The sequence below is a fragment of the Varanus komodoensis genome, unplaced genomic scaffold (assembly GCF_004798865.1).
Source record: "Varanus komodoensis strain SLA01 unplaced genomic scaffold, ASM479886v1 scaffold1, whole genome shotgun sequence".
Classification (NCBI taxonomy): domain Eukaryota; kingdom Metazoa; phylum Chordata; class Lepidosauria; order Squamata; family Varanidae; genus Varanus; species Varanus komodoensis.
This window is the reverse complement of record NW_025335268.1, coordinates 100,522,310-100,538,978: the sequence shown is the minus strand read 5'-3', so window position 1 is coordinate 100,538,978 and position 16,669 is coordinate 100,522,310. Positions and strand designations below refer to the sequence as shown.

General features: G+C 41.3%; 1 protein-coding gene across 3 annotated transcripts in view; it reads left to right on the top strand.

Moving 5' to 3' along the window:
* Positions 1-16,669, top strand: part of LOC123027417 (VPS10 domain-containing receptor SorCS1-like) — a 435,900-nt gene that overhangs the window by 354,418 nt on the left and 64,813 nt on the right. For all 3 annotated transcript variants that reach the window (XM_044438294.1, XM_044438303.1, XM_044438286.1), the window contains 3 exons: positions 3,692-3,838; positions 8,799-8,901; positions 9,594-9,670. In XM_044438294.1, the coding sequence (XP_044294229.1) occupies positions 3,692-3,838; positions 8,799-8,901; positions 9,594-9,670 (327 nt within the window). The remainder of the gene's footprint in view (positions 1-3,691; positions 3,839-8,798; positions 8,902-9,593; positions 9,671-16,669) is intronic.

The window sequence follows — 16,669 nt, the reverse complement described above, 5'->3', positions numbered from 1 at the left end:
AAGTGCCTGTATTATTAGACTGACAGCTCATGGTGGTCCAGATTGAAATTGATGTGATCAGACCGATCATGTCGTATCTGCTGATTGCCTAGATAGAAAGAATATTGGCTGACACCAAGGCTAGCACAAAGTGTTCCCTTCAGTCTGATTGTTCTGGCTGGGAGTAAACCGAAAGCCATCCCATACAAGCCTCTTAATAGGATTGCTATGAATGATGAGCGCTTAGGGGTGAATGAAGACAGAAAACAGATAGATTTTTTTAAATGATGAATTAGAAAGAAATAGGAGGAGTTTGTGGGAAAAACTAGTAGTAATATATGACTATTTTACAATTCCAAATATTACCCATTGATGTTTGTTGAAAAATGCTGCTCTTGTAAGACCATGTCTAGGTTTGCTGGTACATCAATAATTATAGGACCAGAATCAGATTGTGCTCCTTGCTCAGCTCTGTTATCTTATTTGCAGGACTGGTCCTTATTTCCTGTCAATGCAGAACTTTTCCCATAAATATGTGAAAGAAGTGATGGGACATCTGCCCATGTATGTGAAATCCCAGCCTAGCCACTAGGGAATAAGGATGTGCAAGGTCTGCTGGAAACCTGTTGGAGTCCCTTGTTTTGGCTTCACAGACTCTGGTCCAGAGGGTAGCAATCATGAGTCCAAGTATCTGGCAAGCGTGCTGCAGCATTTGTGGACCACTCACCGGGAACTAAGTTGTGTTGTCTATAATGACTTCCCGTGCACCAGCTACGCAGATGAAATCCTTCCACACACATGAAATGGAAGCTCAGTGGATTTGTGCAGAATGCATCCCACTGTGCTGAAGGGAGGAGGCTTTTCCAGAAAGAGACAAGCAGGGGTGGCCCGGCACTGGCAAGCACATGTGTGGACAATACCGATGGACCATAATTGGGACATGTAGGTGGGCAGAAGGCTTATGCCAGGGGCAGAGGGGACTGCACAAGTGCATCGGGCTGTGCTCTTGCCTGAGCGTGTTGCATTCAGGTGGCATCCATAAATGCTCGTGGGCTTTGTCTGTACTTGGATTGGTTCCTCAGCAAGGGACAGGCACGAACCAGGTTCCGTGGAGGTGCAGAACATCGCTACTGTGGAACTACATGGGTGTTCTCTGTGGTGCTACATTGCATGCCGTCCTGTTTCTCTTTGATCACTTTGGTAGTCCTGGTTTATAGCCAGCCAGCCAGCCAGCCAGTTTTACCTCCTCCACAAAGAGCCAATGGTTGGTTGGTGTGGACCTATTTCATCATTCTACAAACAGTGAGGTTGAGTGGCCACATATCATTTTGTCTTTAAAATTTACTAGACCTACCACCAAGACCACCCCACACAAAAGTTGAAGGTGTGTCTATTTCACTGTGGAATGATTTCATTCATTATGGCAAATGACCTTGGCAATGTTCAAGGCTTTACTCTTCAATCCAAGATGATTTTTCTGGCCCAATTTTCTACACTAGGCAAAGGACCAAGTAGAGTCTCTACCCATGCCACTTATGAAGCTGACAGGACTGTCAGGTGAACCTTACCTCAATATTGAGATGTTCCATCTGCTACAGCACCTAAAGCAACTATGCTAGTTTAGGGTGCTTGAAGAACCCACCATTCTCCTGGTCAAGGAATGGCGGGAGAGTCCAGAAAGAATGATTTCTGTGTCTGAGCTGATTGTCTCATTCTGCTTTCAGGATTATTTGTACACTGAATCTTCTGGCCTTTGGTCGAGCAGAGGCTGTCAAATCTACAGATTTCCAAAAGGGAAGGAAAACAGCCCAATAACTTTCAAAAAGTCCAGTTTCTCAGGAATCTGATGGTATATAGAACAGTTGCATTAGAAGTTGCATTAGAATACTGCCAACAGTTGCATTGGCAGTATTTTCCTCAGTCTTTCTCCCCCTCTCTTTAGATGTGCGTGTGTGAACAAGTATGCTGAGATTACCCTTTCCAGCATCTATTCACACAGGGGAAGCCATTTGTAAGTTGATACATATACTTCTCCGGAGCACAGAAATCAGAGAGAGCGACTCACTATTGTCCTCCTGTTTGTGTTTCATGTATTGTTGTCCAGGACTGTTTATCGAAATTGCTTGGCCATGGGCACCATGCCAATACATGCTATAACATCAGTGGATCTCACCAGATCTCACTAAGCAGAAAGCTTTGCACTTCTTCGATCTTTCAGCAGCCTGCCCCACCTGTTAAGAGAGGAACTGTTCTCATTTTCAGCTCTATTCATGTTCTTTCTTGAGCTAATCGTTAATGATGGAAGTTGAAACTCAAGTAACTTTTCCTTTTTCTTTTTTCCTTTGCAGTCAGGTGCCAATTAAACAATCACAGCTGAGAAGGAAAAAAGCCCCATGGGTGACATTATGTATCAGTTCTTGTACGCCCCGGCAAGGAAACAGTGCAGGATGCAGGGACCAGAAACAACCCACTGAAAGACAAAAGTCTCCTCCCTCCTTATCCCACTGCAAAAGCAGCAATTGGCACAATGACAGAGCGTGCCTCATGCTGCTGTAGATATTGTGCTATTGATTTTCAGCACATAGAGAAAGCCAAGCTTGTCTGACAAAGCCAAGCTGTTTTTCATGTTTCTTCTTGCATCCTGTTCAGTTTTATTTACAGCAGAACATTGTCACTCCCTGCCTCCCCTCCAAAACAAGCAAATAAATAAATAAGTAAATCCAAGGGTCTTGAACTTGTTTCCTTCTATCTGTTTTATTCATTGAACTCTCTTTTAAACCCAAGAGAGTTTCTGCTGCTGCTGCTGGTGATGATGGTGATAGGACTGTTTCTTCAGAAACCAGAACGAGTAAGGAATATGACTGTGGGGATGTGATTCCACTCACTGGCTTGGGCAGATTACTTGGGGTGAGGTTAGCCTAATCTTTTGATGGGTGAATCTATCATCAGCTATGAAGTATGATAGCCAAATGGAACTTCTGGGTTCCTTCATTGCGGGGGAAGGCAGGAAAGCAATAGAAGAGAATGGCTCTGTCTCCTAAGGCTTGGGCTCCCACCTCATGAAAAGGGGAATGTCAGGGCCAGGGAGAGGAGAGGTCATGGAACCAACTGATCCAAAAGACTCTCATACACTGTTCCTGTCTCCACTAGAGAAAACAATTTCAGACAACTGTCAAATGAAAGATGTCTTAAGGAGGATGGATATGGTTTAAAAAAACCCGTATTGTTCCTGCTGGCAAGCATCCAGCAGGGGTTTGGATGGAGGAAGGGCTCCAAAATGACATCCTATCATTTGCCCACAGGATGTCCATAGGATCACTATCTTAATCTTCTTTACAATTCCCGAGTGCTTAGCTCAAATTTATTCCTGTAGTAACGGAAAGAGGGAACTCAATTAATTACCACTGTTCTTTTGCAGCATGAGGGTTATTTCTATAGGCAACAATATCTGATTTAATTTATTATATTGTCGGAGATCTTTTCTGGGGGGTGTCTTTCACTGCTAAAACCCTCTTCCTTAGTATCTGAACTCTGAATCCACAAGGATGTTTCATTTCGCTTTCTCACCAGCCTGTGGTAAATAAGGAAATCTTTGATGTATTTTTCTGCTGTACATCCAGGCTATGTACCATATCCCAAAGCCAGATTTGACAGGTAACAATACAATCTGTGTCAATTTTATCTGTTTTTCAGCCATGTCAATTTTTCCTAGGTAGCAGGGATAAAGGGAATGTTCTTGGCTAACAAGAAGATTGACAACCAAGGGAAAACTTTCATCACCTACAATAAAGGCAGGGACTGGCACTTGCTACAGGCCCCGGACACAGATCTAAGAGGAAACCCAGTTCATTGCCTCCTGGTAAGCAGTGGTTTGTGGGAATGAGGAGAAGAAAACCCCTCATTTGTGGAGTGACAGTACTTTGACATGCCCTATTAAAAATAAATGCAGCTTTCACCAGAGTCCCTCTTCACCTCCCTCCAATATCACAAGTACTGTGTGAAAACTTAATTAGGGAAGTTTCTAGCAGCTCCAGTATGGGAATCAAGTCCTTTTTGTTTTCAAGGGAAAGGATATTTCTGGGTGAGCTTTTTCCAGGTGCATCCCTTTGTTGGCCATATTACCTGGACTTTGTGTCATTCTACATCAGCACACTAGGGGAGAATCTTGGGAAGAAACTTTGGTATAGGGTGCAAACAATGCTACCAGGATAAGTGAAAACAGTGAAGAAAATGTGAGGAAATTCCCACAACATACCATGTCAAAATTTGTGGCTTCTCTTTCCCTGATTTGAGTTTCATCAGAAAGAATTTTTAGGACAACTGTTTAAAAGGAAATTAAATCAATGGAACATTCATGGAAGGTTGTATTGTCAGCCACAATGCTTTTCTCTATATGCTAACTCAATTTGGGTTGAGTGGTATCAGAAGCTCCTAGTGACTTTTACCAACTTTGGCTGGTGGCCCAGCTATGCCCTTATTTTAAGGAGGTTGCCTTTGCTTCAGTAGTCTATGCTCTGGTAATTGCTAAACTGGGTTATTTCAATGCACTCTATGTGGGGCAGCCCTTGAAGATGGTTCAGAAGCTGCAGCTGGTATAGAATGTTGCAGCCAGATTAAAAACCAGGACCTACAGGTCCAAACATATAAGACTGGTTCTGGCACATTGGCATTCATGCCCCCTATGCTTCCTGTTCCAATTCAAGGTGCTGCTTCCATCTTAGGCCTACAATACCTATCAGAGCTTTTCTCCCAACAGTAATCTACCCGGACACTATGCTCAACCTCTGGGGCCTTTCTCCAAGTGGCAACTCCGAGGGAGTGGCAGAAGGGGGCAGCAAGGAGGAGGACTTCCTTAGCTCCTCAACTATGGAACAACCTCTCCACAGTAGCCCAGCAGGAGCAGAATCTGTCATCCATTTGGTGACCTGCTAGGGAAGCCCTCTTTTTTGAGGCTTTTAAAGATTTACCTGGTCATCTGGGAGCTTCAGGAGATCCCCCCCACCTCACCTCTCTTTCTCTGTCTCTCCTTTTTTTATTTCCTACCTCTTTTTTGTTATTCATTGTTATTGCTTGGTTTTATTATCTGTTCTTAGCTGTTTTAAACTTTTTACTTTTTCTGATGTTATGATTTTTTCAACTGTGTTTTAGACATCTGTTCATATTGACTGTGTAAACTTCCTAGAGAATTTTTGCTGTGGGGAGGCATAGAAATAAATAAAACACATGTGTGTACCCACATCATTCTCCTCCTTCCACATTCGCACCTGCAAGCACACATGTACATGTGTTCGCGCACAGACAGAGTCAACTACCACTATGCCAGTTCTCCTGGCTTCCTCCACTCAAAACCATTAGCAAATGGGCATGAGATGGCCTAGACAATTATCTTGGGATGGCTTAGACAATTTTCTCAAACCCTGAGAAGGAATGACAAGTGCATCTCAAGTCTTAGGATATAAGCAGGTCACAACAATATCCCACAATATGTAACTCAACCTTGCATATGAGCACCAGGCATATGAGCCTTTGAAGGTAGAATATGAATGGTCAAATGTCGAGCACTCTCTTGGCTATAAATGCAAAGAGTAGCAGAAACTGTATCATGACTCAGCATCAGTAAGATCAAGATGAATTTTAGAGAGATGTGTCAACCTTGCAAAATGTCTCTCACTTCCACTTTTCTTCTCTCATGAAATTTCCTGACTGGTTTGTAAAACTGCAAGGCACTTCTCTCTTCACCCTTTAGGGATTTGTCTGCCATCTTGTGGCCCTCAAAGGTAGGGAAAGGATAGCCTCCGAACGCTTTTTGTTTCTTCTGTTTGCCACAAGCCAAATATTCGAAAAACTATCTTGCATCTAGCTAATTTTCTAGATGAGAGGGTGAAAAAGAACAACGGTAAAGTACCCTAACTTCCTATTTCTGCTCTCTCCTCTTCTCCCAGTATAAATATAGTTTATGACATTAAGAAAAACTTTCAAGTGACAGGTGTAAGAGGGATGGCCAAAGTGGTGAAGACAATTGTCATAAACATCAGAAAGAGAGAGAGAGAGAGAAAGGGAAGCCAAACATACTCGTTAAAGTTCACCAGTTCCTGCTGTACTAGACAAAGCTGACTAAGGAAGAATTACATTAGTTCTATTTGTTAGTGCTCCCACTGTATGCTGGAAAGATAAAATGCATAAGCAATCTCAGACGGCATAATCTGAAGGTTTAAAATGCGTAGAGAGAGAGACCCCATACTGAATTGGTAACAGGGTTAATTACTTCAATCGTTTAAGTATGTCATAAGGTGGTTTGTATGATTTTGGTTTGCAGGAAATGTGTTCCCCAGCTAGTCCTTCAGAAGAGATAATGCTATAAAGGGATATAAGCTCCTTGTTCCAATTTGCAAATGCATTTCAAGCCCATTGTGTTTACTTCATATCATCCCTGTTGCTCAGTGTGACCCTTCCCTGGCTGTCAGCTGCTGTAACAGTGTATTATTACTATTACTCACATGATTGCTATCTACTGACATGCCCATTCATGCACTTCTGTTCTCCTTTGCCTTTTGTCACATCAGCAAGAATTCACAGCCTCCTGGTGCTGCTGTTCCACTCACCTTCCACAACAAACGCCATTCTGATTTTCAGGACAGTCCACCTCTTCTGTAAAGGATGGAAGGAGATTAATAGTTTTCCATGCTCTACATCTTAGGGGCCTCTCCTTGGGTCAGACAGGCAGGTGAATTGATCCACAGACATAGAGCATATTGGCATTTAATAGCAATCCACTTTCCAGCACTTTTACAGTATTCATTGACTTAAGTAAATAGCAGGTTGGGACATAGTCTTGGTAGGCCTTTTCCATGTATATCTGCTGAGATTGTTTTGATCTTTGAGGGATTATGCCTGCCTTTGGAGACGGTTACAGTGAGGAAAAGGCGACCTTGTTTTATTATTTGCTTTGGCTGCCCTCATCTCCCTACTTCCTGCCTCCAGCATGAATACAAAGAGGTTAGAGGTGGCATTTAGTTATTTAAAATCCCTCTGTGTGATGTAAGGTTCTTTGAGAGATCAGTGTTTCCTCTCATTTTTAAAGAAAAATCAACATTCAGGTTAAAAGGGCACTAATACTTTCATTTAAGGAATTCTCTAGGTGAATCTCAACTCAAATGGATAAACTGATAAGCCAGGTTTGGCCCTACCAACAGGCAGAGTGAGGCAGGAAGTTCTCCCCACACCCATGGGGCATACCTCATCACTTTTTACCACCACCCATTCTCCCACACTGTTATTCTGGTTTCTTATCTCACGTGTTCTTGTTGCTGGCCTGGACTAGCTAATCTATGTTGTATAGTGGTTTCTCTAGATGATGTATTTATTCTGATTTTGCATCCCCAACACTTCCTTCCAGATTGTGGTGGCTAGTCTCCCTGTAGAAAAAAAACAGCAAGCCTAAGCTTCAGAGGACCCGATGAAAGTATACAGCTATCCCAGACAGAGTGAAAGAGAGGATAGATTCACACAACACAACAAGCAATACTGCCTGTCATTTTTTAACCATGATTTACCTGGAAGATGATCAAGGAGTTTCTGTGTTATCATGGTTTCCATCTTCCCTACTGGCATGTATCTATCATGCCTGAAATCCAATCCCAAGGCACGTTCCTCCCCGATTCTGTCACCTGCTTCTTCCTCATTGGTCTGCACATACAGACTGGATGGCTGGAGTGGCTCCTTCAGTTGCGACTCATTCCAGGGAATTCCATGGTAGTTGCATACTAGGGCTGTGGAAACCACGATTCTAAGTTCAGACAAGAGAAGCCATAGTAGTATGGAGAAACCATAGAACAAACCAGTGTTTCTAGTCATACTTTCTGTGGATCAAATTTACCATGACTGTGCTCAAGCAACACGACAGACTATCATCCACAAGGAAACCACCATGACTTGTTGTGTTGCCTGAACATTGCCAGAAAGGATGTGAAAGAAAGAAGTGGAGAACCATGTTGGAGGTCACTGGGAACTACCAGTGACTCTACTGAAAGAAACAGTCTTAGACTGTCCCCCTGGTAGATCCTGATACATAGATAGACTTGCATATGTTTAGACTGAATACTTCTTTCTAGCTGAAGCTTAGCTTCTGATTGTAAATCAGTATCTAAGGAAACAAAGCGATTTTTTTTTTTTAAATTTCAGTGTGGCAAGGGCTTTACACGAATATACCAGTTCAATTAAGGACCATTGAAATGCAGGGAGGGGAAACAGGGGCTTTATGTGCATAGAACCTTCTTTAAAAATATTTATTCCTATCAATTGCTCCTGTAGGACATTCCAAGGCATTGACCTTTTCTGTCACATAGCTGATTAGTATAGTTAGTGATAGTAACAGCTGCTACACATGCACACTAGTGGATGAGAGCTGAAAGCTGTAATACGGTACACAGTTTTGACTCTGATTGCACTTAATAGGAGAGGTCCCTGGTAGATTGGATCCATCATTAAGACTGAAAGAAGTGCTGCATCAGGCTATATTTCAGCAGTCGTGGCCACATCTCCCAGGGAAATTCAAAAGCAGTACATGGAGGTGGAAGTTATCTGCTGCTTGTTCACTGCTTCTGAATGTGGTCATTCAATCATTGTTAGAGACTGGTTGCCCTATCACCTGGGAATGTATTTACTTAACTTTATAAGTGCATTTACACTAGCACAAGCAACTGCATGCAGCAATAACTTCTAGAAATTAATTAACTGTGCATGAAGAAATATTTCCTTTAGTCTATTTTATGCCCCCTTGTACTTATGGCCATCTCCCTGCTCTCTCTTTCTCTCCAAAGCCCTACTGTTCCCTGCATCTCCACCTGAAGGTTTCAGAGAATCCATATACTTCAGGCAACATCGCCAGTCGCGATACAGCTCCAGGCATTATTGTAGCCTCTGGTAAGAAATGTTACCAATGCTATATACAGACATTGGCAATAACCTATTACTTTTTAAATCCAACACAAAAGCTTCAAGGGAACTATGGAATTCACTAGTATATATGATGATGGCTTCCATGAATTATATACATTCACAGAAGGGGACAGCTTGTCATGATAGCCATATACTACCACCACTACCAAAGGCTGTGTACCACTGTGTACCAGTTGCTGGAGAACATGAAAGGCAGGATGCTACTGCACACATATTGTACTTGTGGGTCTCACAATGACCTGGTTGGCAATTGTGTGAACAGAATGCTTAACTTAATAGGCCTTTGGTCTGATTCAGCATCTCCGTATGTTCTTAAATCTGAGTAATGAGTAAGGGCTGATGGAGAGGAGTGACTAAGAAAATGAGCTGCAAATGGGATTCCAATAATACTGCTCTGTTTGACAAGGTTGTTGTAAGGATTGCAATCAAATAATGAATGTGAAGACTTTTGAATGTACTACAGAAATGCCTTTCATTATTGTTCATACAAAAGATTAAATGGGCTGTGTGCTTTAACAAATCACCGCTGTAGGTCATCACCAAATGATTGGAAAATGATGACCTATAAAAGAAGCAAGTGTTCCAGGCTCTAGAATTGGTTCTCTTTTTCCTTCTCTTTTATGGTGGCATTATTTATAACAATGTTTTCTTTACAGGAAATATTGGCACTGAGTTGTCAGACAATGATATCAGCATGTTTGTTTCTTCTGATGCTGGCAACACTTGGAGACAAGTGAGTACCACATGAAACAGGGCAAGTAAGTCTCCAACAATGAAACGCGGTCATGTGAGACTGTCCGAACAGTATATTTGTCTTTTAGATGGGGTACTTTACTTCCCCAGGTACATTTAAAATAAATTCATGTATACTCTCTCTACCATTTCCTAGTAACAAAAACAAGCTAAGGTCTTTGTGTGCCTACCTGGCAAAGCTGGAAATTTTCACTGGATATGAATTGGATTTCTAACCTTTTTTGCTTTTTGATCATCTTTTAGAATTGATACATTGGTTAGTTGGTTAATTGATTGTTATTTTATTTAGTCAATACATTATATCCCACCTTTCCACTAAAAAATACAGTGTTCAGAGTGAATCACAATAATTGGGGCCTGAATTTACTTTCTGCTGTTGTATTTGATCAGTTCTCCAACTCCAGTTGTTTCCAATAACTCTGCTCTTTCTAATGTCTTCAGGAAATGCTTCTTCTGTTTTATAGCACCCAACAGAATTCCTCATCCATTTGATTTTACCCCAGTTCAGGCCACACCATCTGCTATGCAATTCTGACACACAAGGGATGGTTAACTTCATTATTTCTAACAGAACAGCAAATTCACAAATTGGCAAATCTGAGTCAAATTTTGGATTAGCCACCATTCTGGACCATAGATATCATTGTAAGAATGTGGTAGCTGTGCAGGTTGCCAGGAAGGTAATAGCTCCATGTCAAGCCATGGTGATAAACATGTGAGGTTCATGACTTCCCCCTTTCCCAGACATCCCCCACATTTTACATCTGTGCTGCATCAGCTGTCCTCTACCATATTCCCATTTAAGCTGCAAATACCTTTGATGGATCAATATGCAAAATCCAGAATCCAAAGCAAGCATACAGGGAAATCCAGGATCATAGATTCTTCTGCAAATCTTGCTAAATTCCCAGGGCATGCCATTCCACAACCCACTGAAGCAGCAGGAAACATGTATAAATAATATGTATTGGTATATATTATGTGCATACTACCTTGTTTCCAGGAAGGGGAAGGTAGGTTCACTAGCAAGATCATTCTCTTAACGTTATCTTGTATAAAGGCTTGTTTCTAGAAATGATCTTGCTTGCTTGCTTTGTTGCTCAAAGATTATTACGAGCTTTTGGTATTTCCAAGCTGACTGACCTGAAGGATATTATTTTCTTCCTAAGCCTAAAGGCTCAGCCTCATCACCACACAATACTGCTTAGATTCTTGATGATATATGAGGAACATTTAGCACTCTATATAAAATGCATGACCAATGGGACAAATGATGGCATTATGAATTAGACAATAGACCTCCTGTATAACTTTGTAGTGCAGATTGTTTGATGCAGAGGTGAGGAGGTTGCAAGCATTCCAGGAGAGATGCTTTCAGGGTGGATGTCCCTTTTCCAATCATCATGAGCATAAGAAAGTGTCAGAGAGGACAGATTGATTGATTGGCTCTATATGCCACTACAATAACCCATATCAAGGCTTTCTTAAGCACCTCCTTAGAATTTGTGTGCCTTTGCTTGAAATGTGCTCTAACTCTCACCTACATTCAGAGCAAACACAGGAGAGCTCATATAATATTTTCCCCCTATATAGAAAGATGGTGCTAATTGCATCCGAAATTGAAATGACCTGGCAGAAGCCATCTTAGTCAAAGATTTCACAGTCTTTTTAATAAAAGCTGAGAGTCATTTTCTCAAGAATTTTGCCAAGACTTTTTTCAAGACTGAACAAGAACCTTAGCCTAAGGCAACCTATTCCTTGACTAATACAGTTCTTAATATTGTCCTTATCTATCTTATATCATATCCTATTATAATACTACCAAATTCTTATATGTTATATTAGACAATAGCAGCAACTGTGCAGCCTAAGTGCCTGAATAAATGCTTACCTCTATTCTATTTAAATTCATTGCATTTCTGTTTCTCTTGTTGATCCTTGCTCCCTTTCTTATTATTTTATGAGAACAGGGAAGTGTCATTCATTATTTACATGCTATTGCTCATGGTGAAATATCCTTATTAACTTATAATGAAAGTTATACTAACCTCACCCTTGTTTATCAGAACCTTCTGAAAAGACTGCAAATTCTGGCATCTTCCAAAGATATCAGTAGAATTGCTGCAAATAAAGACAGCTTCTAAAATACCACATCAATATTAATTAAATGGGAGGTTAACAGTACAATCTTGTGCATGCTTATTCAGAAATCCCATTAAGTTCAGTGGGACTTACTGTCAGCCTAAGGCTTGTAGTCCAAAGCACCATTATTTAGGAATTGTTGTTGTTATACACAGTGTGCTATACTGCTGAATAGAAACGCTCAGTTAAAATCTAAGAATAAAGAACATTACTTATATTTGCTATTAGCAATCTTGGTTTTCCAAGTGCTTGTCCTAACGTAGCAGAAATTTCACCATCCATACAGTGTCAGAGTTGGGAGGAGCCTTACAGTCTTCAAAAGTTTGAAAAACATTTAGGAAGAAACCCTCTGGAGAAGAGACCAGGAAGCCCAGTGAGGGTCTGAGCATGCCATGAAATTTCTGACTAATTTTGGAAGGGAGAATGGAAAGCCACAAGGTCTGGGCAATGAGGCACATTTACCTGGGAGAGAGTCATGTTCCCACAAATCAACCATGAACTATACTACACACTACAACTACAGCCCACACTACAACATTTCATTGCAGGTTCCATGTGTAGTTGCTTGATTCAAATCAATAAAGGGAACATACTTTGATGGTGGTTGGGGGACCATAGGATTATTTGGAACTAGACCTCCAAGACTGCCATCTCTGAGCAGGAACATTAAAAACAGAGTCCCAGACAAACCTTGAGTGGCTGAGTTTCTGAGGTCCGAAATTGACCTTGGGGAAAAGGAGGAAGAAAAGGAAGTGTGGGTGGGAAGGAGGAGAAGCTGGGAGTCAAGGCTATATCGAAACAGTTTCCCAGCCTCCTTCACTCCTCCCCTGTGGTGCTTCATCTAGACACCTGAATGTAGCTATGTCTCGGGCGTGCTGAGTACAAAGTGCAGGGCAGTGGAAATTACTGCCACCATGCTTTCTGCCATGCACTGCATGTTCCTAAGCCCCTAAATTCATTGCCTTGAGTGCATTGAGTATGGAGGGCATTGGATTGAGCCCTGCATGCTAGCACGAATGTATTGTATTTCTTCCATGAAAAAAAAGAGTAAACTTCATCTGGACATGTGCAGAAATTATCTAGGGATTATAAAACTTCTCAAACACGATGCCAGCCAGAACCTGTAAACTTTGTATTTTATGTTTTCAGTGATATTTGTCCATAGGAAGAAAGAGTTTGTTTAACTGGCCTAAATAAACAGTGTGCCATTTTTGACAGCTGTTCATTTTTCATGAACAGCAAGAGAAAAAGCACTCTTCAAGAACATTTCTGCTGGGGGGAAAAGCAGAATGAACATTTTGGCAATGGGCACAATGTTTTATGGATTATTAGAATTGGATTAGAGGGATGATTGCGCCTGACCTGATTTTAAATGCAAGGACCGAGGGGCAATATAAGCCCAGCCCAAAGACCTTAAAGCCTGCTGTAGCAATTTTGTAACCACCGTGAAGCCACAATTTAGATTTTGTAGGCAGGATCTGAATCAGGCCTGGCTAGCACTACATGACCTATTAGAAAAATTAGAATTGTGAAAATGGCCCAATGGATTCATCTCATGTTTGAAGAGCCTCAGAAATCTGGGCACTGTAATGCAGTCTTTCCAAGCCTTGTGCCCCTCCCTCCCCAGGTGTTTTGGACTTCAGTTCTCATCAGCACCATCCAGCACAGTAAGGTATGCTGAGAGATATAGCAGCAAATCTATAGGTAGTACCAGATTAGGGAGGGCTGCTATAATGCATACCAAGTATGTCCAAAGGAACAATGAATCACATCTTTTTCACTTTCTATAACTTTCACTTTTTTCATGCACATTTTTCCCTGAACACAAAATAATTATGTTATTTTTCATGTATTAGTTCAGAAAATATAAATTAGGTTTAAAAAAATCTCCCCCATTTCTCTTCCAAAGTATTTTGTTATGGTGGTAATGTAGTAATGATCTGGACTTATATGAAGCCTGACAGCTTCAGGATATGTTTCTGTCTATGATGCTCTCTTCCACCAGGACATCCCTGAGTGATGAAGGGTTAGTGGGTATGTAGTGGGATGCAACCTTGTATTGAAAGATTTTGACACTCTGTTGACTTCAGTGGTTTGCAAGCATAAAAAGCAACTAAAGAGACATTAAGCAATCCATTTGCCAGGAATCCCATGCAAAACTTTCCCATGTGTTTTTATACCATGAGGATACGAGCCAGAACTTTAAAAGAGTCATGAGAAAAATAACCATGGGGTGACGTCATAGAAATCATATGTTGCTTCCAGCTGCAGCTTTTCATGCGTAAGCCCTGGGCTTGCCCATAGAATTTTACTGGGGTTCCAGACAATGTCATCTTTAACTTGTAACCCTCCTATGTTATCCCACCACTTCATCCATCTTTTACCTTATCAAGGAAGGAAGGAAGGAAGGAAGGAAGGAAGGAAGGAAGGAAGGAAGGAGTAGGGGCGGGCAGGCGGGCAGAGAGAGAGCGAGCGAGCAAGCAAGCAAGCAAGCACCTGTGCTTTGAATTCACATAGATTTCAGTAGGATAAATCTTCTGGAGTGTTTCTGAATTACAGCTTTAAAATACCACTTTATCAGTAATCAGTCATAAGGGAGAAAAAGTGTCAGTTCATTTTACATAAAGCAAGAAATGATTACTTCCAAACAAATGTTTTATTCTTACCACTCTTTGTTTTTCTGCCTGTAAAGTTAATTGCATATCCATTACACCAAGTACAAGCATTTAATAAGCTTTGACAATCAGGTAATAAGATGGACAACAAAATGCATGGTTGTTGCACATCAGTAAATATGTTTTTAGTAAGTAGTTGGCATTTAATTAACAAGCAATAACTATCCTCATAAAATGGGTTCAAGTACACACTTAAGTGGAATTAACAAAGCAAGAGCAAGTACTTTTATACATGAAATGTTGCGGGTCACTGCTAGTGCACTTGACTCTAAATGTAAATTTAAATGTGTTTATGGCTACTAATTAAAATACACAATTATGTTTGTGGAAGAAATGGTTCCTGATAACCAAAGTTATCTATGGTGGACAAGCAACACTGCACTGGGGAAAAGTGGACTGCAATCCTACAACATTCACACAAACATTGCAGAGTTTTAGCATGTTGCTCCTCTGAAGAGACAGTATTTCTTGCTGCAGATAGTACAATCTTTGAATGTTTCGAGTTGTCAGTCTTGATGTCTTAAACTTCCTTTGCACCCACCTATTATAAGAATGAATCCAGAAAAATACTGTCATCCTAAAATTTTCAGAGATGAAGTCCTTCTCAGAGCCAAAGCAGACTTTAAGTTTGTGACTAGCAGCTACATCTTTTCTCAGCTTTCCTCTAGAGTGGGTGCCTAGACTCTGACCTGGATCAAGACCAGCGTCTGGAGGGTATACAGCTTTTAAAGAAAGCATGCTGGCTCCTACACTTCGCACACTTTGAGAGTAGTCCCATCTAGGTCATGTAGCAGTAATCTAATCTGGAGGTGAACAAAGTCTGTATCCCTGTGGCCAGATTGCAGCAAAATCCTGCAGAATTGTTTCTGTTCAGTGCTCCTCTGTTTAGTGAATTGCACGCTAGCTGGTACATAGCAGAACATGATGGGTTTTTTTCTGCCCAGAAGCATTTCACTGCTGTGTTTGTAGAACTGTGTGTAAAGAGCTTTCTGTTTCTTCAAATATTGGAGGGCAACATGGCTTAGTTTCACCTGGAAGTACCATAAATTCACTGGAAGTTAACTGCGAGTCTGAAATCCAATTTATTTCATAGAACCAGGCCAAATACTGAGTGATAGGGAAAAAGATCCTTGTGGTACTCCATGAAGAATTATCTTGCCTGGTCTTCAGTTCTTTTGTTGCAGCCACCTCTTGCCCTGTGACAGAGTTCCTGACCTTGAACATTCTAGAATTTAGAATAATCCTTCCTCTACCTTCACACATCTAAAACAGTCATGTGAACAAAGGCACACACAGAGTTACATATGTAGAATTCCTGTATGTGTGTTTTCCTGCTTGAACTTGGTTTGAAAAGCCAGAGACAAGCACCACTGAACACTGGGGAGAAGTAGGTTGGATGATGGCTTGGTGTCTTTGGTTCATTTTGCAATACGTTCAAAGAGGCCCTGGATTTCTGTGGATGGGAAGGCATGGCAGCAGAAGCCAGGAGTGGTAGTGCTGGTGCTTCCCTGCTGTGGTGTTCTGAAAGTCTGGACTTCACAGTATACGCAGTGGAGGCTTTGGGATTGATCCATTTTAATATGAAGCAGCAGAGGGTTCCCTGATTCCCACAGTGGGGATTCCCTTAGAGGCTCTTGAAAGAAATGAAGGCAAGCGTTCCATACATCCAGGGCTTTGAAGAACACTTTCTGTCCTGGAGGACCCAAGAATCCTGCCTTCCCATCTCACCCCCATAGATACAGAAGGTGGGATAGAGATTTTAGCCAGCAGGCAAGCTGCCCAATATCTGGACCCTTGCCCTATGACCCCATCACACCTATTCCTGGTGTAACCAGTAAAGTTGGGGAGAGTTGTTTTCCCATTTGGGTTTTGATGTTATTTAGTGGTGCCAATTCCTTCCCATGTGGCATCTTCACTGCCTCCCTAACTTGGTCTGTCAAAATAGGAAGTTATGTTACCATTTGCAGAAGGGTGGAAGAGAAATGTAGGCCTCTGCTTATACAATTTGCTTAATATTTTACTAACTTCAATGCATGGAAAGATACTGAAAAAGAATAGGAAAAAGAATCTCTTTAAATATTTGAAGCAGCACTTCAGGAAATTAATATTTTGCAGTGTTTGCTCAGCATGTACTTGCAAAATGAGGGGTTCTTTCTCGCTTT